The sequence below is a fragment of the Porcisia hertigi genome, chromosome 27 (assembly GCF_017918235.1).
Source record: "Porcisia hertigi strain C119 chromosome 27, whole genome shotgun sequence".
Lineage (NCBI taxonomy): Eukaryota > Euglenozoa > Kinetoplastea > Trypanosomatida > Trypanosomatidae > Porcisia > Porcisia hertigi.
In genome coordinates this window covers 629712-654980 of record NC_090586.1, presented here as the reverse complement: position 1 = coordinate 654980, position 25269 = coordinate 629712, and the positions used below count along the sequence as shown (strand labels likewise).

Genomic DNA, 25269 nt, shown 5'->3' with positions numbered 1-25269 from the left:
TGCGCAAAAACTCCGGATGGCCGCTCCCCTTCTGTCTATGCAGTGGTTTCCTTGTGTCGTGTCTTTGCGCTGTGGATGAGCAAACGTGGCCGTAAACATTCAGGTGTATATCCGTGTGCAGAGAGGAGAGGGGGGTGGGGTGGGGTGAAAGAAAGGATATCTGTGAGCCTCTTACAGAATTTTGTTTTCTGGTCGCTTTTGGCTGACCAGTGGAATCACGTCAGAGGTGGTTATGGGGGGGGGGGAGGGAGAACGAAGGAGGGGTGCTATGCCTCTACAGAAACTTCTGTCGCGAGAGAGCGAATGATGAGACAAACTTGTAGTAGTATGGACTTGAAGAGGAAGAGGGAGAAGGGGAGAGCGAAAAGTCGGGGGGAGGCATGCGGTGCTCCAAACGGCCATTTCATCGTGTTTAGGTGTGAACGTCTAACTTATCCATGATCGCCAGATACGAGGAAGGCAAGATGGCGGGAGGGGGGAAGGTCATTATGCCTCGCCACACCAGCGCTCAGCCACGTTTGAGCAAGAACCTGGAAGCAGAGAGAGTAATCCACACAGTGCCCCGATACCAGAAGAGCAAACGCCAACAAGTGACTCCAATTCAGCCACCCTTTGTTTTACGCACATGTGCATCTCTATCCAGACTAAGTGCTTTTTTGTCGGAGAACCTGGAGGCGCGCAGGGCTGCTCCCCTGAGCACGTGAACACAACCACTACGAACGGCCCCCTGAGGCGGGGAGGGGGAAGTCAATAGCACACACACGCAGAGAGGCTGCCGGATCACCTCTTGGATTTTTTCTTCCGGTATAATCTTTCGTTGCTTGCATTTTTCAAATGTTTTATCTTGCTCGTATTATCTTGCGTCTACATAGTCGGGGAGCAGCAAAGACGTGGGCGACAGTTCGGTTGATGCACACACACACACACACAACACGCCACTAGTTGGCCAAACACACGCGCATACCCCGTCTCCGAAGAGGGGGGGAGAGAGGACAATGAGCGTAGGCCCGGAGGCACCACGAGAATCCTCAAGGTGAGAAAAGAAGGCGCCGTTTGCAGGCCCTCTCACAGGAGAGATGTTGACGGAGAAAATAGAGAAAAAAAAACAAAGGACACCTCCCCACATGGAAAGGAGGGAGAGGGGGGAGAAAAAAAAAGAAGGCAGTTGTACAAGCACAAAACACCGCCCATACACACCCGCCCCTATAGCGCGCGCGCGCTGCCGTCGCTTTCACTCGCGTCTTTATTCGTGGCGTTGCGTGCTCTTTGTTTTGTCTTTTTTTGCATTCACCTTTCAATGTGTGCTGCTTTCAGATTTTTCCCCTTCGTCTCGGGGAAGGGGCGGGGGGGGTCGAGGCGTTCAGGCACCACCTAGGTGAAGAAAAAATCAAAAAACAAAACAGGGGCCAAAAAGGGCGGGGTGGGAGATCTACACTGAAGAGGTAGACGGGGATGAATGAGATCTGAAAAAAACAATACAAGCAAAAAAAAGCATAAAAGGAAACACATCGAAAAGAAAAAGGAAAAAAGAGATGCATCGAGGGTCTCCGCAGCGAAGGCAACCACGTTAGGGACGACGATCAAAAAAAGGGGGCGTGATAAAAACGTGTGATGGACAGGAAAGAGATGCAGGGTGTGTGGGGGAGGGGGGGGGGAGGAAGGCTGGCAAGAGTACAATCGAAATGCGGTGCTTCATTCGACGTGACACTTATCGCTGCACGCACACGCTCAATTATTTTTTTCTTTGCGGCCACCGTTTTCTCCGTTTTTCTCCGTTTTTCGTTTGCTTGTTTTATCCTCAACTCGGTGTGTATACTCACTCGCATACACATGCATCTATATAAATATGTATATGCGCACATATATATGTATACCCAACTCCCTCCCCCCTCTCTCTCTCTCTGTGTCTGCGTGGATTTCGGAGAGGGGGTATGGGGTGTGCTCAAAGACAAATATTAATGTCCGATGACAATGGAGGCGGCGAAGCCAAACACAGGGAAGGGTCACAAAGGCACACATGCCACGGAGGCATATTAGACCAAAATCAAGAAAAAATGGAGTGAGAGAGGGGAGGGGGGGGGGCGGGGTATAAAAACACGGATATCCATAGATAATGTGTAACGAGGGAGGGAGCGAGGGAGGGTGGGGGGAGGGGGGGGGGGCGCACGGCAAAGCAACGTCAGCCCCAACACGCATCTACGCATTCGTAAAGATCGAGAACAAGAGAAAGGGTGGAGTGGGGCGTGTGAAAAAAAAAAAGTAAATGAGAGAAAAATATTTCGCAGCTCGTAGAAATCAGAAGAGTTGCGCTAAAACGCACACGTACACGCGCAAGAGAATGTCGCCCGTGACGGGCACACAGAGACAAAAAAAAAAACACCGGACCGAAAATTTATAAAGACGGAAGGTACAAGATGTAAAATACAAACCACAACGGAAATACAAGATGGGCACGCCTCATAGAAGAGGGGGAGGGGAGGGGGAGGGAGGGAGGGGGGGGGGGGATATGAGTACTGAAGGCAGAATGCAGCAGACATCAGCGTCTTGGACGTACGCGTATGAGAATCCTGTGCTCAGAAGCCATCATCAATCTCCTCGGTGCGCCGTAGACAGGTAGGGAGCGGGAGAAAGAAAGGCAACCTCAGCCACCAGCAGCAACAATAGTCATGGAAACTATCTCTAAAAAGATGACGGTGTGTCGGACACTGCACTCGCGCGTTACTTTTTCGCAGCTTGCTTGGTCGAGGCCTTCTTGGCAGTGGGCTTGTGTGTCGGCTTCTTCGCGGCAGGCTTATTGGCAGGCTTATTGGCAGGCTTATTGGGCGAGGCCTTCTTCTTGGCAGGGGGCTGGTGTGCCGTTTTCTTCACGCCGACCTTCTCGGCGGCGGCTTTCTTGACAGCAGCAGACGGGGAAACGGCCATATCGTTTCTTTGGAGACGGCGGAGGCGGTGTCTTTTGTGATGGGGTTGAGAGAAAGAGAAACGACGACGACGAGGACGGGGAGAGGGGGGGGGGTGGATGAAATACCGGGAAGTGTGCGTTTTTTGGGGGGGAGGGAAAAATTGGTGGGAAAAAAAAGAAATGGAAGCACGTAACAGGATCGCTGAGACAGATCTAGGAAGTGGGCCGTGTGTAAAGATGCAGTGGCGCACCAGGTAAAGGGAATAGAGGCGGTGGTTACATGCGCCAAGTACGCGCGCGTGTGCGAGGGAGGTGTGTATGATTGTCGTTGTGATGACAATTGTGAATCAGAGTAGTCGGGAAGGATGATATGGCGTAGAGGAGCCAGACAGGACAACGGGGAGGGGAGGGAAAGGTCATGTCGCAACACAAGGGGGAGAGGGGGAGAGAGGAAGAGGGGCGGGGGAACAAAAAAGGGGGGAAACACATACCCGGTGCGGTGGGAAGAGCGAGTCGAAGAGGGGAAGGGAGGCGGATGGATCACAGCCCCCACTGTGGCACTGGATACCAACTGGGGCAGCGGTGTGTCATTTAAAAAAAAAAAAACATTTTTAAACGGTGCATGCACATGTGTTTGCGGGTCAAGGGAAGGGGAGGGGAAGGGTAGAATGTACGTGGCACCCCTCTTCCCACCATCCACGCCACACGTACCCAGTTTTCACCCGTGACATCGTAGAGAGTCTCCATGCGGAAAAAAAAAAAACAGAAGAGTGGGGATATATTTGAGCAGGCATTCACGTCACCGTGTGCCACTCTGCGTCTATGTGCGTTCCGCTCTCTCCCTCTCTCTCTCTCGTCTCCATCAGACAAGTGCAAAGAGAAAAAATGCAGATAGCCTGACCAGAGACGGCCAGGCGGTGCAGTGAAACTAATTGCCGAGAGGTTTGTTCGGGCCTTGTGTGCCTCCTCCTCTCCTCTCCTCTCCCCCCCCCTCCGCTTACTCCCGTCTGCTCACAGTTGATGCTGGTATGCCAAAAATGTCGATGGCACACACACACACACACACACAGAGAGGCGACCCTTTCTTTTTCGGTTAATCGCCGCTTTTCGAATTACTTTATTGTCCTTGTTTTTTTCTTTTCTTTTTATTCCCTTACGAATACATGTGTAGTGACAAGAGGAACTACTAACTACTGCTATCATGGGGACAAGTCTGAGTGATGGAGACACAGAACACTCCAACCGCCACTCGGAACCGTACACGTGTGAGATCCTCATCCATCACGCTTCTCTCTTCGCGCACACACCCCCCCAACCACATCGCCACATTCCATCACCTTTTTCGCTCTCCTTCCACACAGCCGAGTTGCGATGGCGGGGGTCTCGTTCGCGGGAGGAAGGGGAGGAGGTGCGAGAGGGTCTCGAAAGGGAGATCAGGGGGGAGGGAGGGAGGGAGGGGAGAGTGAGCTGGATCGAGGATGGCTCGACTGCTTTAGTGGTGGTCATCGAGGTGCGACCAAACGTAGCGGTGGGGGTCTAGAATCAAGTCGCGGGCGTTGTACTTGATCTGCATAGCGGGGTACTCGCCAATCCAGACACCGAGCGAGAAGATGAAGAACATCCACCACGGATCGCGGTTGAATTGCGCAAAACGGCGCGGGACGAAGCCGCCGAGAAACATCGATGCTGCAGTACTTCTGTTTGTCTGTAGAAGAGAAAGAGAGAGAGGGGTGTGTGTGGAGGGGGTGGGTATGGCGATTGTCAGCAAGATGAGATGGCGTTTAAAAAGATTGGTGTATGCGATAGGGCTGATGCACTACTTCCATGGGCGTTATGCATGTTTTTTTTCCAACGAAAAAAAAACAAGGCGAGGTGAAGAATAGAGTTGAGACCAGCGGGAGTACAACAGGCGTTGCCACCACCACAGACGATAAAGGGAAAGCCGTGTGTGATATCAATTACGAGATGGTGCACACACAGAGAGAGAGAGAGAGAAAAGAAAATGATAATAAAAATCACGGAGGATATCATGGCGGGACAAGAGGAGTGAGCGGCAGTTTGTAGCCGGGTGATCTGAGTATCGAAGGTGACGACCTCGTTTGGAAGCATTCTAGCGATGGGCACCAACAAGGGATGGGGCGCGGGAAGGTCGTCAAAATGTGGGCACGGTAGTGGCAAAAAAAAAGGGGGAGGAGAAAAACGTGAGCAAACTGAGCGTGTGTGTGTCTCATTCAGATTTGCATCAACCGCCTCCTCTCCACATGTTTCTTTTTCTTGCTTTCTTGTTGTTGTTCTTATGTGTCGTCGTGAACATCCACAAAAGTGGTGAGCGCAGGACAATTAATAACACACACGCACATACACCTCCCCTCTTTCCGACAATACAGAAAACCACTAGCGCATCTGATGCACACACACCCCCCCGGTATACAATCACGCAGACAGTGGGGAAAAGGCCATCCGCCGTTTGCCCCGCTACGTGAGAGGGCTCAGTACTGTGCGGATCAGTTCTTTTTCATTTTGCGGGTGACGCCGCACCTGCCAAATGATGTTCCACAGTGCCAGCAACCTCTCTTCTGTGCGGGAATCGCTCGAGTAACCGGCTGTGGCGCCCTCGCTGGTGCCCAAGTGCGCCAACCTGACTCGCATCACGCTTACCTGCAGCAGGTGCTTCAATTCGATCCCACTCAGCGCACCCAAGTTTCTCAAACGCACTGTCAGGCAATACACAGTTCCCGGTGCGCCGTCTGCAGCCTCGCCCAGTGAAGGGCCTGCTAGACCATTGGAGTGGTGAGGTGATGTGTCTGTCGCAGCAGCTGTCAAAAATGCGTCGTTAGCCGTGGCAGAACCTGAGCGCGCCTGTGGGCCACTCAAAGGAGTGAGTGGCAACAACGTGACTGTCTTTTTCTCTGATGCTACATCCGCTACAAAGTCGACGGCGACTCCCAAAGCGGCGACGGACCCCCCGAATTCCGGCCCGTCATGAGGGCAGTTAAAGTGGAACGTTAGAGAGAAGAAAAGTGGCGCCCCCAACGGTGCCGAGGACGACGAGGCTGGGCTGGCCGCTTCACTCTCAGTCGACAAAAGCCCAAACTTGTCTAGGTGAACCCCAGAAGAACAGACAGCCGCATCCATAGTGGATGGAGAGCTGGTCGGAAAGCCCGCGAATGTAAAACAAGTCGTATTTTTTTTCCCTCCACCCACCGACCCACCGACCCCGCAAGTAGTGCTGTGACGTGCGGGCACCCGTACACTCAACCCACAAGAGCGACGGTTTAACAAAAAAAAATCAGAGGGAAGCGAGAGGATGGAAGGCGCAACAACAACAAAGCACGCAGCACAGCATAGAACCATGAGAGTGGCGGCGAGGACACGCAAGCACCATGACCACAAAGAGAAGAAAAGGGGGTGCCGCGATGCCGGGACGACACGCCGCGGGAGTACACAGGTTGGGGGGGGGGGAGCAGAGCGCATCTCTGTTTCCTACCGGACGCACACAAGCACCATGCCCCCAACAACACGACATACACCAATTTTATTTGTATTTCGCTCCTCTGCATGTTTCACCTCCTCCCCGTTCGCCTCAGCGTGAGTACAACTCGCGCGGCAGATACGAAGTGCTTTATGGCGCAGGAGTCTCGCGCAGACAGGGGAGACTCGGCGGCACCTCGTGTGCGAGTGGTCTGCACGACTGTGCTGGCGTGTGTCCTAGAAGTGGAATCCACTACACCCTCTTATTGAGCAATTTGCCGCAGTGTGGACAGACAGACCGTTTCTGTTGCAAACGGCCCAGACGACGCGTCAGTTTTTCATCTTGTCGGGAGAGGGGACCACGGACACACAACCCGCACAAAGTGCAAGAGGGAAGTGGAGGAAAGAAGAGGAGACCACGCCGTGCATACGCGACGGGAGTTCCGCAGACACAAGCATACGCACTTACACACACCGCGACAAAAAAAAGTTCCATCACCACAACTACAACTCGGGAAAAAAACGGAAACAACTTTTAAAAAACAAACCCAGAGACCACACAACAACAAAAAAGCCGGGGGGGCACAAGTAGATCAGAAGAGCGACACTGCGTTGTCCTCCACTACAAGTGCAAGGGCGCCGTCCTGTAAAGAGAGGCACGACCTGTCACCGCCTCTGCATTAGCGAGGACGCCCCAATGCTGTGAGGCATGTTTAAATTTTTCTCAGAGATTTGAAATCAGCATGGAGTGCGTACGCTGCTCGCAGTACCGCACGGCAACAGCGACGGCTACGGTGGCCGTGGTTATGGCGAGGAAGCGGTTCAGATTACGCCAGAACATTGGGTACGCCTGTTGATCCGGCAGTGCCTGAGGGCCCTGCATGCCAGGAAACATCGTCAAAGTGTGCGTGTAACGTGGAAGGAGCAGGAAGGGTTATGAGGTGACTCCCCAAAGGAAGATGGCTACAGCGAAGCACGAGAAAACAGAGAAAGCGAGGAGGAGGCAAAAAGAAGGGGGTTGGGGTGTTTCCCCTGTTAGTGATCGAGGAAAAGACTTAAGTTTTTTTCCCTTTTTATTCCGTGCCCCTCCGCGCGTGTTCGTGTTGTTGTGGTGGTGGTGGTGGTGGCGGCGGTGTCCAATTTGCCCTGTTTGACCCTTTTTTTTAGAGCGATCCGTGAAAAACAAAAACCCACACAATAACAACACAACAAGTAAGTAGTTTGGAAAAAAAGGGGGAGAGACTACAGACCTGTTATTATATCGGTGATCCCCCAAAAAAAAAAGAGTAGGGTCAGTGTATTTTTGTTGTAGTGGTGATTTTTCCTTTCACCACCCCCGCCGGTAGCACACACAACCGAAGGATATAAAAAAGGAAAGAATGAGGTTCACGCGAGCAAGCACCGTCGAACACGCACACTTATTCACTCAGGGGGAAAAGGGGGGGAGGGGAGTCGAGACTCTTAGGCGGAGTAGAGGTGGGTGTCAAGATTCAGGCTACAGACAATAAAAATTACAAACGTGACACCGTACAGTGATTTAAAAAAAGAGAGTGAGTGTGCGTGTGTGTGCGTGCGTGTGTGTGTGTGTGTGTATGTGGCGAAGATTCGTGTGGAGGGGAGAGATCAAAAAGGTGACGGATGCGTTTGCTTTGTGAGTGGGTATAAACCGAGAGAGGGCCCAGACTCGGGTGAGGCATAATATACATCACTCCGTCATAGCCCGCCTTCGTCATGTGACATGAAAGGCGTGATGGTGTTGTTTGCGGCATCTCACCCGAAATCGATCAAGCCCCAAAAAATGACCAACGCACATGGCCAGCGACCGTCAGGTAGACACATGCACCACAGATAAGCCCGAGTGCACTGTCCAAAAGACCGGACCTTTTTATTCACTGTGGCCTTCGACTATCAACTTATATGACCGTGCTGTTTTTTTTCTAAAATGCTTGCCTTCGATTCTGTACAAAGCAGAGTCGAGAGCGAGAAGCGCCGGTTCCCACACACCAGCAATGAACAGAGCAAAAAAAAAAAAACATGAGAACACACTGAAGGAATGAGGTCAAACCACACACACACACACACACACACACACACACACAGGCGGATGCAGAGTCTCGACCGATGAGCTTCACATTTCTCAATAATTTATTGGATATTTACTTGCTTCCCTCTGATATTTTGTGGATGGGCTCACATATGTGCTCATCTTTTCTTATGTTTTTTTTGTTGCCATTGTTGTTGCTTTTGGGGGCAAGACGATGAATAGTAGGCAATCAAATTTGAAGTGCAAGGAGAATTATGCTCGGTTCCTCTATCTGAGAGTGTGTCACAATCCCCTGCAGCTTCACTGGAGAGGGAGCAGGGGTGCACAAGATAGCCACGATAACGAGCGAAAGAAAAGCAAAAAAAAACTATAGGGTGTGCGTCTGTCAAGAACAGAGGCGCGCGTGCGCTTGTGTAAGTACAGGGCATTTCTTGTAAAGTCAGCAACACACGGGGGGGTGGGCGAGGCTGGCCGTGTGTGTGTGTGTGTATCTTTGTTTTTCTTCTTTCAGTTGAAATATCTACGTAAATATATATATGAAACGACGACGGGGAACATAAACATGTCCGGTGAACAAGAGAGGATGGGAGTAGGGAGGGGAGCGGAAGGAAAGGCCGCACCTTCATTGGCTTCCATGCATACATGCGTATGTTTGCTTGCGCAGCTTCAGACTTGAAAATGGGAAAAAACGGCGTCACATCATGCCACACACACACCACGAGGCAGCTGATACGCATTATTGCAAAACGAAAAAAACGTATATATATGTATATATATATACACATGCGTATGCATCCACACAAGCCTATAAATAAAAACCTATAGACACATATGACGTACAAAACACATACAGTTGAAGCCCCGGGAATGGGTACACGGGGAGATGCGAGGGGGGAGGGGGGGGGAGGGTGCAGGCATGACGACGCGAGGCACTGCGAAAACCCGCATGCGGCGAGCCTCATGGGCACAAGGCAGAGTACGGCCAGTTCGCCAGGAAGCAACGATACACCTACATCTGGCCCTACAGAGCAGGTGGGAGACCCCACGTGCGGCAGCGGCCAGCAGCGCACAACAACCAGCAGCCACGACTCTACGCAGCCTTCGTCGTCTTGGATGACTCCACAGCCGCGGCCTCGCGGGCCTGCTTGCTCCTCTGCGCCTCCTCCACCTCGTTCAGCAGCACAAGCTCCATGTCAGCGTACCCAGCCTCCGCGCGGCGGCGGTAGAACAACTCCTTCAGCGACTTGAAGTACGCCTCCGATAAGCGACGCACGTCCTCCGGGTTGTTCTCGTCCGCACCCTCGGGAATAGCAAGCGGTGGCCCCACCACGAGCGTCAGCGGCGTGCGGAACGGCACAGGAAGACCAAATCGGCCAAAGGGCATCATCAAAAAGGGAAAGCCCCACTGCCTCCAGACGCGCTGGATGCGCGGAAACTGGAGCAGCCCCAACACGTTGTTCTCCCCAAAGCACAGCAGTGGCACGAGTGGCACCCGCAACGCGATGGCTAGTCGTACGAAGCCAGTGTGCTGCGTGATCAGCGTCATCCTCTGCACACTGAGCTGCGTGTGCATCATCTCCGCCCGCCCCCCCGTTACGATAACAACGCTGTTGCCGCGCTTCAGACTCGCTTCCAGAGAGCGCCGACCCACCGATTGGGCACCGAGTACAAGTAACAGGTCTCGCAGCAACGGCACTATGAACGCACTGCCCGCGACATGCGTCGACACATAGTGCCTCGGATGGACGCCGACCTTGCGGGCCCACTCCTCCGTCAGCGCAGCAAACAGTGCCGTGCCGGGAAACACGCCGTGGGGATGGAAGGAGAAGACGTACTGCGACGTGTCGTCCCGCAGCTGCACGGCGGGGTCATCCACGATCACGCGAAAGCTGAAAAACCTCGCTACATCGGGCACAAGGTACTTGCGTGCGAACTCGGTGAAGCGCACGCTGCGCTGCGACCCTGTGCAGGACGGGCTGCCCCTGTATAGCGGAATGTACCACAGCCACACGCCAAGCAGTGCGCAGTCCAGGGCGTGCACACCAAGCGCGCGCGCCATCGCCCACGACGGGCTCAGCGCAGGGTACAGTGTGCACCTCTCGTAGGTCAAATACCCAATCATAGCGTACACGGTGAACCTCACCACGAGGCGCACCTCCTTGAAGTCACCCCCGAACACCATGACGGGTGTGGAACAAGAGATGAACAAAGTCATTGGCCACGGTAACTGCACCGCTGGCAACAACAGCGTGGCATCTCCCACCGCGAAAATGCTGTATAGCAGCCAAGTGACAACCGTTACACGCATCTCCACCACAAAAGACGGCACGCGCACGTTCATCACATACGGCACCACCGACAGCGTCAGTGTCAGTGCGGTGAGAGCGAAACAGATGGGTAGGTAAGTCAATATTATCCCCACCTGATTCGGCACATACTGCTTCACAACTGTGCAGATAAGATAAGCCACAGAGAGCTGGACAGTGTAACCTACAGCTAAAGATCCACCGGCGACCAGATCCTTTACCCATTCCGACGGGATCGCAAAACGAGACATCCTTCTGGATGACCAAGACGGCGGACCACCAGCAGTCGGTAGGGAACCGCAGTGCAAGCGTGGGATCAAAGCTTGCGCCGCAGCTATTGTCAGGGTTGGCGTGTCTGGGACGTGGAGATGGGGCGGCGTGGACGGACAAAAACAGCGTCCCCGTATCGCGGGTCTGTCGCTTCGTTTCGCCTGTGCGTAGCCGTATAGGCGCGCGCGCGTGCAGTGTGGCCTTGGAGACGGAGGCAGCGCACAAAAGAATGCTGATGCTCGCAGGAGCGGCTGATACACAAGATAGATAGATCACGAGAGAATCGCAACAGCCCGCACGCGCTCCTGCCTTGGCTGTGCCCTTCACGAAAAGAAAATAGAGTATAAGAAGAAACTCAGCATAAGCCACGCTTTCCCTAATCGCCCGCACCCGCCGTGCCCCAAAATGTCTACGGTACCCCTGCCCCTCCTCGGTGGGGGAAAAAATAAAAGAGGAGGTGGGCTAAGCGCCCAACGCCAGCACAAGCACAGAGGCGGATTGAAGAGACGAGAGCTGATATCAAAGGAGGGAGATCAGCAACGAATATAGAGCCTTGCGGCTGCACAACAGGAGGAGGAGTAGAAGGAGGGGGTGCGCGCGCGTCCCACAGGGAGCAAGTCGGGTGAAGAGACCAGGCAAAAAAAAAAGTGAAGAGGCATGCAGGGGTCGTGGATACGCAGTCCAAATCAACCCGAGCAAAACAAGTGGAAAGCAAAAGAGTGTGTGTGCACAAGCCAAACAAAGAAAAAAAATTTTCTAGGCGTGGAAGCGCGGGTGAAAGGAGGGAGGCGGAGAAGACAAAACGAGCCACGCAACTGTGTAAAGAAGGCTGAGCGACAACCAAAAGAATAGGAAAGGGAGAGGGCTGCTGCTGCTGATCGTGAAGATACAAGGCGATGTGCGGAAGGGGGGGGGGGAGGCACAGGCCACTATACAGAATGTGTTTTTCGAGGAGGAGGCTGGTAAAACATGAGTGGGGGAGGTTAGAGGAAGGGGGGCAGTGGTGCCACCGAAGTGATGCTTCCAAGGAGGAGGGAGGGGGGAGGAGGGCCTTTCGTCACTTTGGACGGGGAGTTTGGAATTCGACGACAGGCGAGAATACAAAGAAGTCGAGGATGTCAAGAGACGAACGAGAGAGCGAGTGCAATTATCAGCGGCAGTGCGGACAGCGCTCCGAGTAGGGAAATCACGGGAGAAACGAGGGGCGCGCATTGCTGTCCGCCTCCGACCACGTGCGCGTGATCACCACACTGCACACGAGACCGTGGCGGTTCTTCCGCGTTGGACGTGTCATCCCATTGGACCTAGACCGGGACTGGTTGCTGGAAACGTCACACCTCAATAGGTAGGGACAAGCGGAAGGTGGGGATTAGACAGGGGGTGGCGGTGTGGCCGCGCCCGTGTGGTTTTGTGTTTCTGTCTGCTTACACGAGAGGCACCGCCAAATTACACCGACTCATGGGGAAATCAGCACGTCAATCGAAGTCTGCACAGACGCCCTGTATGTCACGATATACGACGGTCCGGGTCGTCCATGAAGGGAAACACAGAACAGAGACGCAGTCTAGGAGGGGGGACAAGAGTGAAGCAAAAACAGGAGACCAGCAACCGAAAAAGAGCAAGCGGCCGCACCGCATACTCACGTCCACCCATCACACGTGCGAGAAATCAAGTGATCGCACCGGAAGAGGGGGGGGGGGGGCAGAGAAGAGAAGGGGAGAGGAGAGGCGAGGGCGGAATGCGTGGGCGCCTGTCATGCAGATATCCAGTGTAAAGCGCAGAAGATGTATGGAGACAGTGCACAGCCCGCGTCTAACCCCCCCCCCACCGCACCCACTGCGCCTCGTATCTTGGGTAACTCATACAGCACAGCGTCCAAACGAAGCAGCCGCTCGCTCAGCCACGCACGCCCACACACAATCACTCGGTGTCCAGAGATGAGCGGGGCGGACTCGAGGGTAGAAAAAAAGGGGCATCGACAGGACCACCACTATCAGCACGAAGCAGCAACTGCGCGTGGACGCTCACGTGGGAGGTGTGTGAATGCAGCCAAACCCTCCTGCGCCGCCCCGGCAAAGACACACACACACACACAAAGCGCGCGCCGTCACCAATGCGTGCAAGAAAGCCAGCCAGAACGCGGGAGAGAGAGAAGTGAAAGGGGGGCGAGAGGGGGATTGCCCTGGGAGACATCGCAGCCAGGCAGGGAGACGGGCAAAGGACAAGAAACCGCACCAGTAGCAGAACAGTGGGAGCTGGAGACAACCGGAGGAGGTGAGCTCTCCCCCTTCGCACCAGCGGAGGGAGGGTGCAGTTCGCCATCCAAACACCATCAACGCACAAGAAAAGACGCAACGTAGCGCTATCCCAGCGCAAATGAAACCGCTGCTGACCCCCTCCCCCTATCACCCCCCCCCCACACTCACGCGGCGGAACCCTCGAATAGGACCGAGGCGGCAAGAGAGGGGAATAAGAGAAGGTGGGGCGTAGTTAGCAGAAGCGGGGAGCAAGCTCACAGCGTGGCTGACAGCAGTCGTCTCTGGCATCACCTCTCTTTCCCCGCACCCACTTCTCCCCACCGCGAAGGTTGAGGTCAGCCCACCCGCCGCGATCCACGGCAGCCAGCGTGCAAAATGCACAGCCGCTGGGAAGACCAGTCTCTCAGCACAAGCGCACAGTAAACGCAGTGTACATCGCCGCGCTCAGTCAGAGTGGTACCGCAAGGACGTCCCCCGGTACCGAGATATCCTACCCAAGATACAAACACACCGCGCCGCGCGACGCCAGCACGTAGAGAGAAAAACCCAACGCACATCTCCCCGCGCCGATCCCCAACATGCGCGACCGCAACAAACACACTGTCACGAACCCTCTCTAGTAGAGCAGAATCGAGCCCCCCTCCCCCCACCCTTCCATGTCCACCAAGCTTCAGGCACCTGAACACGCCCGCGAGCGTGTAGAGAAGGCAGCAGATGACCTGCCGAATCGCAATGCCCCCCCCCCGAGAGCGCCCTTTCCCAGGCGTCGGGCTCGGCCGTCTCGCGCGCCACCTCCGACTCCCTCATCACCTGGCCGTAAATCGACGGGAGGGGGGAGAGCGAGGGGTTGGAAATGTGATTCACACAAGGCATCTTGGGAGGAGTGGGGAGGAAGGGATCAGAGGGCATCCTGCAGTACCCATGGGTGGGTGTAGCTGCGCGGTTAGGCGGCTACAGAGAGTGTGTGCAGAGGGAATCAGCGCGTGCCTGTGCGCGTGCGTGTGTGTGTGTGCGCGCTCGCGGGTGGCGAGGGGGAGGGGAAGGGAGAGAGCAGACACGTCGTCTCGGCAGATCAGCACCCAGCAAGCGTGTCTCCCTCGCCGCAAGAGCCACACGGTGGGAGAAAGAAATAAAGAAGAACAGCGGCAGACACACAGCAGCGCCGTCTCACACGCGCCGTTCGGGGTGCGCCGGCGACATCTCCACTGGCGCGTCGCGGTCACCGGAAGCGCTCAGCGCTGTCCCTCGCTCCAGCAAGTGCATCATCTCCCGCACCGTATCCCCAACCTTCAGGTCGAAAAACTTTACCGTGTGCAGCTGGCCGTTCAGCACGGCCGCGTCCTCCAGTTCAGCAGCAGTCAGCTCGTGGTAGTCCTCCGCAGTGATCTTGTCCATTAGCGAGCGCCACCGCCGACGCTCCGCGTGCACCGCGTGCGAGCCCAGCGTCGCCACGTCGTACGAGCCCACGGGGCTCTCGCCGCGCGCATGCGCAAGATATGCCTTGTACAGCGGCGCAGCGTCCTCAGCGAGGTGCACGGGGGCCACCACGGTCTGTGGCGACTCCTGCACGGCGGGAGACGGCACGCTGGCAACAGCACTACACATCTCCCCCACCCCAGCAGCGGCGGGCAGCGGAAACAGCGGCGGAAGAGCATCAATGATGCCCTGCGCAGCGTCCGTCGCGCTCCTCGGGGCGCCGGCAGCACCAGCTGCAGCAACCATCAGCGCCCCATCCTCAGAGCCCGCCTCCCCCCGCATTAGCTGCGCGCTCACCTCCGCCGCATCCGCCGCGCGCGCACGCATGGCCTCCGCCTCCATCTCCAGCGTGTCCAGGTCCAGCCCCAGGAAGCGGCGGTAGTACACCTCGCGAGCGCCAACCGTTTCGCACCCGTGCAGCACGGCGCACGCCTCCATCAGCGAAAAGTAGAACTGCTGGTCTTCGGCGCCCCCGCCACCAGCAGCCTCCCGCTCAATGCGCTCGCGGAAGAACGTCTGGAACCGGTCGCAGAACTGCATGCGCCGCTCATTGAACAGGAAGCGTGCGCTCTTCACCTCCCTCGTTGTTTCGTCCACGTCCGAGTTGAACAACACGCGGTCGCCGGCTGTGCCGCCACTCCCAACAAGCGCGCCGCGCCGCTCGCGGTTCATCACGCCCGCAAGCTGCCGGCGGGCCCGCGCCAGCTCCGCGTCGCTATAGGCCAGCGCAGAGATGTCCGAAGCCATGCGCGTGCGTTGCCTTAACGACACACACTCTCGGTGGATCATCATACTCGGGCCGAAGTCCTCCTCATACTCCACCGTGTTCGCCGGCGGCATCGGCCGGTACGCGATCTGCAGTGCCTCCTGCGCTGTTATTCCGTTCGTCGGTGCAGCGCCGCTGCTTGTGTTGTTCGGCGACCACGCCGTCTGCCCGTGCCGGCGGCGCGCAAAGCACCGCGGCACACAACGCAGCATTGCGCGAGAGCACTGGGCGCGTGTGCGTCAGCGACCCGCGGCTGCAAGCGTGATTTCGGTGCACAATGCGTCCGGTCGCGTCTCTTCACCAGTGCGCCACGTGTGTTGCGAGAGGAGGGGGAAGAGGGGCAAGCGATTAGTGGTCAGCGGCTGCAAAGTGAGAAAAAACGCAGGGGAAAACAAGGCAAGGCACAGAAAATTGGGGAGGTGGAATGGCAGCGTGCCGCGGCATGCGCCGCGGCAGATGCAGCCGCGACACAGGTCGCGGCGAAGGGCAGGAAATACAGCCATGTGGACTCCGCAGCAGCCCGCTGACGGAGTCCTTTGAGCGTTACGCTGTTGCACGCCCCCGTCCTCTGATACCTTTTGAGGCCAATGTGTGCTCTGCACCTGCAGCAACAGTCAGGCAATTGCCCGCCTTTGTGGCGGACGGGAAAGGGGGGAACGACGGGACGTGGGGGCATGCACGTTCTCGCCGGGAGGAAGAGGACGAGGAAGGGCGGGGAAGCCGGTCGACAGCGCGCCGCCCCGATCCCCCGATCCCCCCTTCCCTCACCCGAAACTCCGTTTTGTTGTTGTCGTTTCGTTCAGCTTCGCTTTTGTGGAACAAACATGCATCGGGCGGAAAAAAAAAAGACACGCAAGGATGCACAGTGAGCCTGCCTCTACAACGCAGCCGCTCGTAAGAATTACCCCCGGGGGGCACAGGGGGCAGGGAGATAAAAGTGCCACTGCCGTGCACATTCCTACCATCACAGCTGATCACAACCGTAGCACTTGTTTCAAGTACATGCACACATACACACACACAGCGAGGCGCTGAGAGGAGTATCACACCAGTGCGGCAACAGGCGGGCACGCGCCACATCTTGCACGGCTCAGAAGATTCTCTGCGCGAGGGAAAGGAGCGATAGTAGCTCTAGCATCGCCGCCACGGCGCAAAAAAAAAAAAAGGGGGCGTAGGGGTGAAGGAGAGGGAGCAAAACTGTAGAGGGAGATGACAGCAGCCCCGCGCCTCGTCGGCCGGTTTGCGTCCTCATGCCCTCTCCGCCCCCCCCCCCCATCGCCCCGCAGTGTCTCAACAACAAGCCCGCACTTTCATCGCTGCGAGCCCACGTGCGGCAGCGGCCAGCAGCGCACAACAACCAGCAGCCACGACTCTACGCAGCCTTCGTCGTCTTGGATGACTCCACAGCCGCGGCCTCGCGGGCCTGCTTGCTCCTCTGCGCCTTCTCCACCTCGTTCAGCAGCACAAGCTCCATGTCAGCGTACCCAGCCTCCGCGCGGCGGCGGTAGAACAACTCCTTCAGCGACTTGAAGTACGCCTCCGATAAGCGCCGCACGTCCTCCGGGTTGTTCTCGTCCGCACCCTCGGGAATAGCAAGCGGTGGCCCCACCACGAGCGTCAGCGGCGTGCGGAACGGCACAGGAAGACCAAATCGGCCAAACGGAATGGTAGGAAAAGGGAAACCCAGAAGCTTCAGTGATAAGCGCTGAATGCGCGGAAACTGGAGCAGCCCCAACACGTTGTTCTCCGCAAAGCACAGCAGTGGCACGAGTGGCACCCGCAACGCGATGGCTAGTCGTATGAAGCCAGTGTGCTGCGTGATCAGCGTCATCCTCTGCACACTGAGCTGCGTGTGCAACATCTCCGTCTGGCCACCCGTCACGATAACAACGCTGTTGCCGCGCTTCAGACTCGCTTCCAGAGAGCGCCGACCCACCGATAGGGCACCGAGGCGCAGGTTGAAGTCTCGGATCAAGGGGACCTTGAAAACGACGCTTGCGACATGCGTCGACACATAGTGCCTCGGATGGACGCCGACCTTGCGGGCCCACTCCTCCGTCAGCGCAGCAAACAGTGCCGTGCCGGGAAACACGCCGTGGGGATGGAAGGAGAAGACGTACTGCGACGTGTCGTCCCGCAGCTGCACGGCGGGGTCATCCACGAGCACGCGAAAGCTGAAATACTTCACTGTGTCAGTGAACAGGTACTTGCGTGCGAACTCGGTGAAGCGCACGCTGCGCTGCGACCCTGTGTAGGACGGGCTGCCCCTGTATAGCGGAATGTACCACAGCCACACGCCAAGCAGTGCGCAGTCCAGGGCGTGCACACCAAGCGCGCGCGCCATCGCCCACGACGGGCTCAGCGCAGGGTACAGTGTGCACCTCACGTAGGTCAAATACCCAATCATAGCGTACACGGTGAACCTCACCACGAGGCGCACCTCCTTGTAGTCACCCCCGAATGACAGTATGAAGGTGACGGCCGTGAGAAAGATGGTACTGTGCCGTGGTACAAGTATCGAGGGGAGTATGAGCAAAGCCACGGCGCACGCTGGCATTGCGTACAGTACCCAAGTAACCACCGTTACACGCACGCCCACCACGAACGGCGGCACGCCAACGTTTATCACGTGGGGCACCACCGACAGCGCCAGTGTCAGTGCGGTGAGAGCGAAACAAACGGGCAGGTAAGCCTCCACAACGCGCAGAAGATGCGGCGTGTAGTGGTTGAAGAAATAGAATACTAGAGAGCCAATTGACAATGGTGTGATCGTGCCAAACAAGATGACGAGGACCTCCATCAGGTTCGCGATTCCCGTCACCCACATGCCACGGTGATGATCGCTCATAAGCGAGCAGTTGCCTTGCGCCGAGCTCGTATCGGGTGAAGGGCTACGGGGGATCAAATATAACCATTGTCGCTTTGTCCGACTGAGGGCGATCAGAGTGCAGGGGACTGCCAACGACATCGCCAGAATTGCCAGCACAAACGGCACGCGTGTTCGATGGGATGGACGGCTTTCGTCTCCGTAGTGCAAGTAGTGCTGCGTGTCGGGACCAAAGAACGCCGTCACCGAGGCGTACACGCGGCCAACCGCAATAGCGCAGGAAAAGCTCAACAGCGCTACAACGCCCTCGCCGTTCACCTCCAGGAATAACGGCTCACCGCTGCGGGCAGAGAAGAGCGGAACAGAGCTGAAGATAAACACCTGACTTGCAATCGACAGTAGCGCAGCAATAAGCATGGCTATGATGGACACCTCTGCGGACTCGATCACAGTGATGAGTGTCACGAGAAACGCCCCAGCGAAACAGCCCCACCCCGCCATCTGGCGGATGACAAACGCTGACCCACCGCGGAACGGCATGAATGGCACGTAGGCGCTCAGTTCGCTGTGAAGGACCATACCGTACCCAGCATGCAAGCCAACACACGAAGCCGTGCAGATAATCATCGCAGTGACAGCGAACGTCAGTGACAAGATCAATATGTTTGCCATGAGTGCCGCGATCACAAACAAGGCACCTGATGCACAGCAGAGCAGAATAACAATGAGACGCGCCACCTCTTGACGTCGACGGCGAGTCGCCAAGTGCGCGCTGATGGGATAGCTGTCAGACCTTTCTTCGCTGTTTACTCCGCCCTCGCTGCTGTCCCCATCGCTGCTGTCACTGCTTCTGCCTTTACAATATTCTCGGGTGCCTCTCCGGATCCGCCGGCCCGCTGCGGGTTCCTTGTAGATGCGGAGGAGGCTGTTTGTGCACGGAATGTCAAAGCTGTGCAGCGCTGCCGTCATGAGTGTTTGAAAGGCCACTTGGGCGACGGCCTTCCTCTCGTCTGATTTATCTGCCAACTCTTCGCGCATGAAGCGACGCAGCTCCAGGAACGACTCCTTCGCCAAGCGCTGCTGCAGCGCTGCTGTCATGGTGTAGCGGGCCTCGATCATTATGGACAGCGTAATGAGAACGACAGGAATTAGCTCGAGAATGCCAAACAGTGTGTACAACACAGGCCCTTCCTCTATAAGAGTGTTCCACTCCGTGGGCATGCTCTTGGAGTTGCTGACGACAATGGTGCCGGAGACGACAACGATCACGAACATGGCATAAAGCATCCAGCCAAGCACCTGTAGAGCAACAAAACTGCTGCTGCCGGAGAATGGGTAAAACACCTGCACGCCCTTATCCCTGGCAGAGTAGTGCGCCAGCGGCACACAGACGATAAAGCAGATGTTTGCGATCAAAATTAACCGCTCGTGTGGCAGCCCCGCCTCGCCCCACACGTGGCGCAAAGAAATGTCGACAAGAAGTCGAAGCACTAAATTCGTGAGGCACAAAAGATAGCTGACAATCATCTCACCGTTCATGATGTAAGCTCTGCTGAGCTTCTCCTCCAGGTCTGTACCGTTGTCATCGCCGGGTGTCGGCACGGCAGCACCGGCATGAAGCTTTTCCGAATGGTCGACGCACCCGCTGACGGCACCCCCGCTGTTCACCAACGGGGACGTGGCCGACGTTAGCCCTGATGCACTGCGAGAGGCCTCTACTTTGCGCATAATGGAGCTGTAAAGCCGTACAGAATAAGTCATGCAGAAGACGCTCAGCGTCGATAGCACCGCCTCTAGCGAGGCGATGCTGTGCGAACTATTAAATAGGAACAATACAAAGCTGGTGATGGCCGCGGCGTATAGCAGATAGCTCACGGCCTGTTGAAGCAGCACCGGCAGTGTCTCTACACTACGATTGCTGGCAAGCACATGAAACTGATCCCCGTGAAAAAGAACTCCAGAAACGTATACCATCGGCGTTGGCAGCAAGGACATCAGCTGCGCCAGCTGCGACACAAGCACCAGCACACCCTGGTACGTCCAGCTCGTCCCCTCCACTGCCTCATCGAGGTGGTCGGGGTAGTTCTGCACGTAAAAGAATATGCTCACGTTGAGACAGGCAAGCGCAAACACCGCCGCTACCGTCACCACGCCGCCCAGATCAAACACACTGCTCGGGACGCTTGGCATTTGCACGACTGCCTCAAAGCGCACTGTGCGCACAAACATCAGTAGCGCAACACAGCTCACTACGTTCAGTCCTTCAACGGCCAACACAGAAGAGGATGTTGCGGTGTGCACACTAGCATCGATGATCAGTAGAGCATTAGCAAGCACTGCGACCGCGTACAGAACCCAGGACAGCCAAAGAAGGACGGTGTCGAAGGTTCGATGCATGAGTAAGCGGAAACCCAGGAAGCCGAGAGAGCGCTTGTAGCCTACAACGAAGAGACTCAGTCCGCCACACGCCAGTGTGATCGCCAAGTTCACAACAAAAACAATCTTCTGTATCCCAGTAAACCTGATCGAAGCCACGCTTAGCGCACACTGTGCCGTCAACATCACCAGCTCCAGCGCGCTTTCTGCGTTGGGGCGGTGACGCAGATACCCCAGGAACCCCGAGACACCATTGCTGGCCAAGAACGCTGCGCCAGTGCGCGTCACCGCCGTGCCTGCATCTGGAGCGGACGCAGTGGCGCAATCGCAGTAGTTGAAGCTTCGCAGGGAAAGCAGAAGAAGGATGTTGCCAAACAGCGCCAGTACGCCGATCGTGCTCAGGAACCCGTGTGTATGCTTTGTTTCGCATTCGAACAGCAGACCGTACGACACCGTCAGCAGCATCGAGGACACTACGAACGTGACCCCAAAGCACTGGAGTGTCACAAACCGCACGCCGCCGGCAAAGGGCTGATAGAAGTGATACACCCCAGGGCCATACATCTCGCGGCCGAGAAGATAGACAAAGATACAGGCCAGGAGGTTCAAGTGCAAGCCGAGGGCAAGAAAGAACATGAGTGGAAACTCGGGGTAGCGGTCCGCGTACACATCGGAAAGAAGAAGTGAGAACAGCCCCACAATGCAGTCCACGACCCAAACGATGAGAAGAGACACGGTTGAGAAGTGCGGTACCTCAAATGGAGCTGCTGGCTCACCACGGAGACTTCTGTCCGAGTGAAAGCCGAAAGCAGACGATGCGTCGATAAATTTGGACATGTGGGCCTGTGATTCCAGCACTGTGGTGTTGCTGGCGCGCCTTTGCAGAACGGACCTATTCTCTCTCCTCCAGGCGCTATTTTCTGGCAACGAGTCCGCCGACACGAGTGGCGGGGCGGCCAGCGGCGCACTATGGCCCGATTCCGTCGAAAGATGTGAGGGCAACATGGCCGTATTCACATGTAACTCCAGGGGAATACGACTCGACACCAGAAAGTTGGGCGCAGGCTGGAAGGCCAGGAGAAGATGTCTTGAAGGGTGGGAGGGAAGGGGAAGGGGGAGGGGGAGGGGGAGGGAGAGAGAGAGGGGGGAGAGGGAGGGGGGGGGGAAGTGCCCCAGAAGTCTCTAAGCAGCTTTTTGTTTTATTTTGTTGTTGCGTAGAGTAGGGTGTGCGGGTGAAATCCCCAAAATATACATACGTATATATAAATTAAAAAATGGGGCCAATTGAGAAAAGAGACAAGCCTCGAGAGAGAGAGTGTCTATCCTTCGGTTGTTTGGTGTGTACGTGTCGGGCGAGTTAGTGGGTCAGTGAATGAGGCGAGAAGAGGGTATGTGGCGGTGAGCTGGTAGCTACTATACAGGCAAGCTCGGCGAATAGAGGAGAATCACATTTCTGGCAAAAAAAAAGAGAGAGGAACAAGTCAGCGCGCAAGAAGAAGGGCGGTGTATCACTTCATCAAGATTACACTTATCCGTGTCCAAGCATCGGCATGACATATATGTATACACATACGCAAATACATATGCACACTCAAACAGACGCGTGTGTGTGTGTGTGTATGAGAGGGGAAGAGGAGGAAAAAAAAAGGGAGATGCAAAATGCGTGGGGAGGAAAAGAGAGACCAAAAGTGTGGCCCTCAAAGAATCAGTAGGTCCTGCATATTCGGTAGGGGCACACTCAAACTATGGCTTGTATGCATGTCTGTGTTTGCTTCGTTCTTTTTTTTTCCTCCCTTTTAGTAAGCGGCGCTCGTTCGAGAGAGCTGATGTGGCCCTCTTACACAGTCGCGTGCTCTCTCTCTTCATCCCCCATCCAACAGGGAATATTCCACGCAGCGAGAGGGAGAGGAAGGACGGGGAGGATGGGGAGGGAGCAAAGAATAAGAATAAGCGCACAGACGCGTACGCGAGTATATCTGTAGGGGCACAGAAAACATCTCAAGGCATCACGAGGCGCACTCCTGAGGAGACATCATCATCCACCTCCTCCAAGACACATACGCGTTACTTACACGAATGCATCCACACACCCTCACCCCCACCACACACACACACACACACACACACACACACACAGTCGACATCAATGTTGAGGCGTGAAGTCGTGGTGCTTTTTTTTTTAATCTGAACGGGCTACCACACACGCACACACATGAGATTGCAGCACTCAATCTTCGAAGCGATCTCGCAGACCCCCTCGGCAAGCGCGTTCAATTGTTTCTGTTCGTGTTCAGGATAGGGGCACCTCCAGACCCTTCAACTGGGCCTCACGCCGAAGCTGTTCCTCGAATATCTCTAAATCCTTCAAGCAGCCATCAATGGCATCTTGCAGAGCCCTTTTCGGGGTAGGAACCGGCGTATCAGTCCCGCTGGATGCTGTCTGCACGCGTAGTTCCACATTGTGCTTTGTGGGATGCGGTACGCGGTAGCCAGCAATCTGCACAAGCGGTGACTCGTGTAGCTTCATGCGCAGGAGATTCGCCAGTGTGTGATCCTCCTTGTCTATCTTAAACAGAGAGGAGTTGGCCATGGTGTTGGAGATGTGCTCGACAACCTTACGCTCCCCCTGCAGGTCCACCAGACTGTCCGGGGTGATGTCATTGCGAGAAATCAGCATGCCATGGGGGACTGCCATTTTTTTCCCTCCGAGTGTGTGTGGGAGGGGGTGGGGTAGAGAGCAGGAGCTGCAAAGATAGGAACGACGGGCACGTCGGCTGAACACTTGAAGTTGTAATGGCAAGAGTCCAGTGGCGGTGGCGGAGGCGATAGTGGGGTCGGGGAAGGCAGAAAGGAGACGGAAAAAAAAAGATGAGTGAGCGAGCAATGCAGAGGGACAAGGAAGGAGTATGTGTGTATGGGGAGGGGGCGGGGGGGATGTGTGCCATGTGTAGAGTGTTACGCTAGCAGAAAAGAAAAGTAGAGCCCACCCACGACGGTCATTACTCTTTTGGTTGCATCTGAGAAAGGCGGACAATCGGATTGAACGCGGTGCTCACCAAACCACTGCGACAACCCCCCTCCCTACCTACCCCACCCCCACCCCCCGCACTATCCTGAGTACGAAAATGTGTAATACAGAAATAGAATCACAGAAACCAAACAGCGCACGCGCGCCTTTCCACGCGTCCACAAACGTGGTGATACAACCAGGACGCCAATGTACGTGCCAACACCAGCACGCACACAGAACTACATGATGAGAAGAGAGAGAGAGAGAGGTGAGCGCCTATTAGCTCATCGGCGTGGACGTGGTACAAATAAGGAAACAGAACAGGGATCTTAGAGCGACACCAAGCATGACTCACTCTCACAACCCCCTGCCAAAACAAAAAAACGGCAGCAACGCACAGGTTTGGCATGCACCGATGACCTTGTGCGTCCACCTCACCTCCAACTCACCCATCACTCATATTTTTCTGATGCACGATAGCCTGCCAGGCTTTCCCCCTTATACAATAGTACTTTGGGTCTCCTTCTGTGAGCTGCCACTGCCGCTGCCCACATGCACCTGAATCAAGTGACGCTTGTCGAACATGATATTGTGATCGAAGAGGTAGCGCGCCTCACCGTAGGCGATACCGCTACCTACACCAGTACACAACGCGATGATCGAGCTACGAGCCGCCGGCGAGCGGGCCAACAAAAGTCCCGGCAAAATGCCGATGGCGAACCCAATCGTTGACTTTCGGATCAACGTCTCAAGCGAGTGGTCCCATTTTTCATCAGACGAGACGATGGAAGTGGTGGTGGTCGTCGTCGTCGTGGCTTGCGTCGGTGTAGTTGACATCCTTCCTTTTTTTGATTTAATGCGCGAAAGATGAAAAACGTTGTCTCTTGCCGTTGCCCTCCCTCCCCCCTAATTCTTGGGGAAGGAAAGAAGGGATGGTGATAGATTGACTGCGCTGCTACCGTGTTGTCAAACAGGAGGGGGGGGATATATAAAACGGAGTCACCACGGTGAAGCGCCAGGATGGAGACACACACACACACACACACACACTCTGTGAAGCTGTGCTATGCAACAAGTCGGCCCTTTGGGGGGGGGGGGGGGGGGGATCTGTGAAGACGACGACAATGATGGGCTACAGAGTGGGTGAGCAAGAGATAAAGAGGCGAGTCAAGAAAGGAGAGAAGAGTAAGAAAAAACGAGATGAGAAAGATGCGTAGTTGTGAGCATTGGGGGAGGGGGTATGTTGAAAAAGGGGGGTGGCGGACGGGGGGGGGAAGAGGGGAGGGGGCCGACTCCTTCAGTTTGTGGAACATTTGCACTGACGCATCCTCCCTTTCGATGCCTTTTTTTTTGTTAACCGACGAGGGAAGTATGTGAACAGCACCGAACCATAAGAGGCGCGGCTCCCCTAATAAGAGGTGGGAAGCAAGAGCAGTAAAGCCCCTCCGAGTCGGTGACACGTTACAACAACGCAAGGAAAAAAAAAGAATGAGAGCTACGAAAACGTTGCGCGTGACGGGGGATCTGGGGGCTGAAAGAAATCGGGAAAGACACCCACGAATA

At 55.7% G+C, this 25269-nt stretch overlaps 7 protein-coding genes across 7 annotated transcripts; all 7 read right to left on the bottom strand.

The window, feature by feature from the left end:
• Positions 1-4394: 4394 nt before the first annotated feature.
• Positions 4395-4583, bottom strand: JKF63_03341 (uncharacterized protein; the record flags this gene model as incomplete). Its single annotated transcript, XM_067899345.1, has 1 exon — positions 4395-4583. The coding sequence occupies one exon, from the start codon at positions 4581-4583 to the stop codon at positions 4395-4397; it is 189 nt and encodes a 62-aa protein (XP_067756135.1).
• A 794-nt stretch (positions 4584-5377) lies between these two features.
• JKF63_03340 (uncharacterized protein) lies at positions 5378-6037 on the bottom strand (the record flags this gene model as incomplete). The annotated part of the gene is made up of 1 exon (XM_067899344.1): positions 5378-6037. One exon carries the CDS (start codon positions 6035-6037, stop codon positions 5378-5380), a length of 660 nt encoding a protein of 219 aa, XP_067756134.1.
• Positions 6038-9507: 3470 nt separating this feature from the next.
• JKF63_03339 (uncharacterized protein) lies at positions 9508-10974 on the bottom strand (the record flags this gene model as incomplete). Its single annotated transcript, XM_067899343.1, has 1 exon — positions 9508-10974. The coding sequence occupies one exon, from the start codon at positions 10972-10974 to the stop codon at positions 9508-9510; it is 1467 nt and encodes a 488-aa protein (XP_067756133.1).
• A 3444-nt stretch (positions 10975-14418) lies between these two features.
• Positions 14419-15705, bottom strand: JKF63_03338 (uncharacterized protein; the record flags this gene model as incomplete). The annotated part of the gene is made up of 1 exon (XM_067899342.1): positions 14419-15705. The coding sequence occupies one exon, from the start codon at positions 15703-15705 to the stop codon at positions 14419-14421; it is 1287 nt and encodes a 428-aa protein (XP_067756132.1).
• Positions 15706-16865: 1160 nt separating this feature from the next.
• Positions 16866-21701, bottom strand: JKF63_03337 (uncharacterized protein; the record flags this gene model as incomplete). The annotated part of the gene is made up of 1 exon (XM_067899341.1): positions 16866-21701. The coding sequence occupies one exon, from the start codon at positions 21699-21701 to the stop codon at positions 16866-16868; it is 4836 nt and encodes a 1611-aa protein (XP_067756131.1).
• Positions 21702-22986: 1285 nt separating this feature from the next.
• JKF63_03336 (uncharacterized protein) lies at positions 22987-23391 on the bottom strand (the record flags this gene model as incomplete). Its single annotated transcript, XM_067899340.1, has 1 exon — positions 22987-23391. One exon carries the CDS (start codon positions 23389-23391, stop codon positions 22987-22989), a length of 405 nt encoding a protein of 134 aa, XP_067756130.1.
• An 813-nt stretch (positions 23392-24204) lies between these two features.
• JKF63_03335 (uncharacterized protein) lies at positions 24205-24543 on the bottom strand (the record flags this gene model as incomplete). The annotated part of the gene is made up of 1 exon (XM_067899339.1): positions 24205-24543. The coding sequence occupies one exon, from the start codon at positions 24541-24543 to the stop codon at positions 24205-24207; it is 339 nt and encodes a 112-aa protein (XP_067756129.1).
• Positions 24544-25269: the final 726 nt, after the last annotated feature.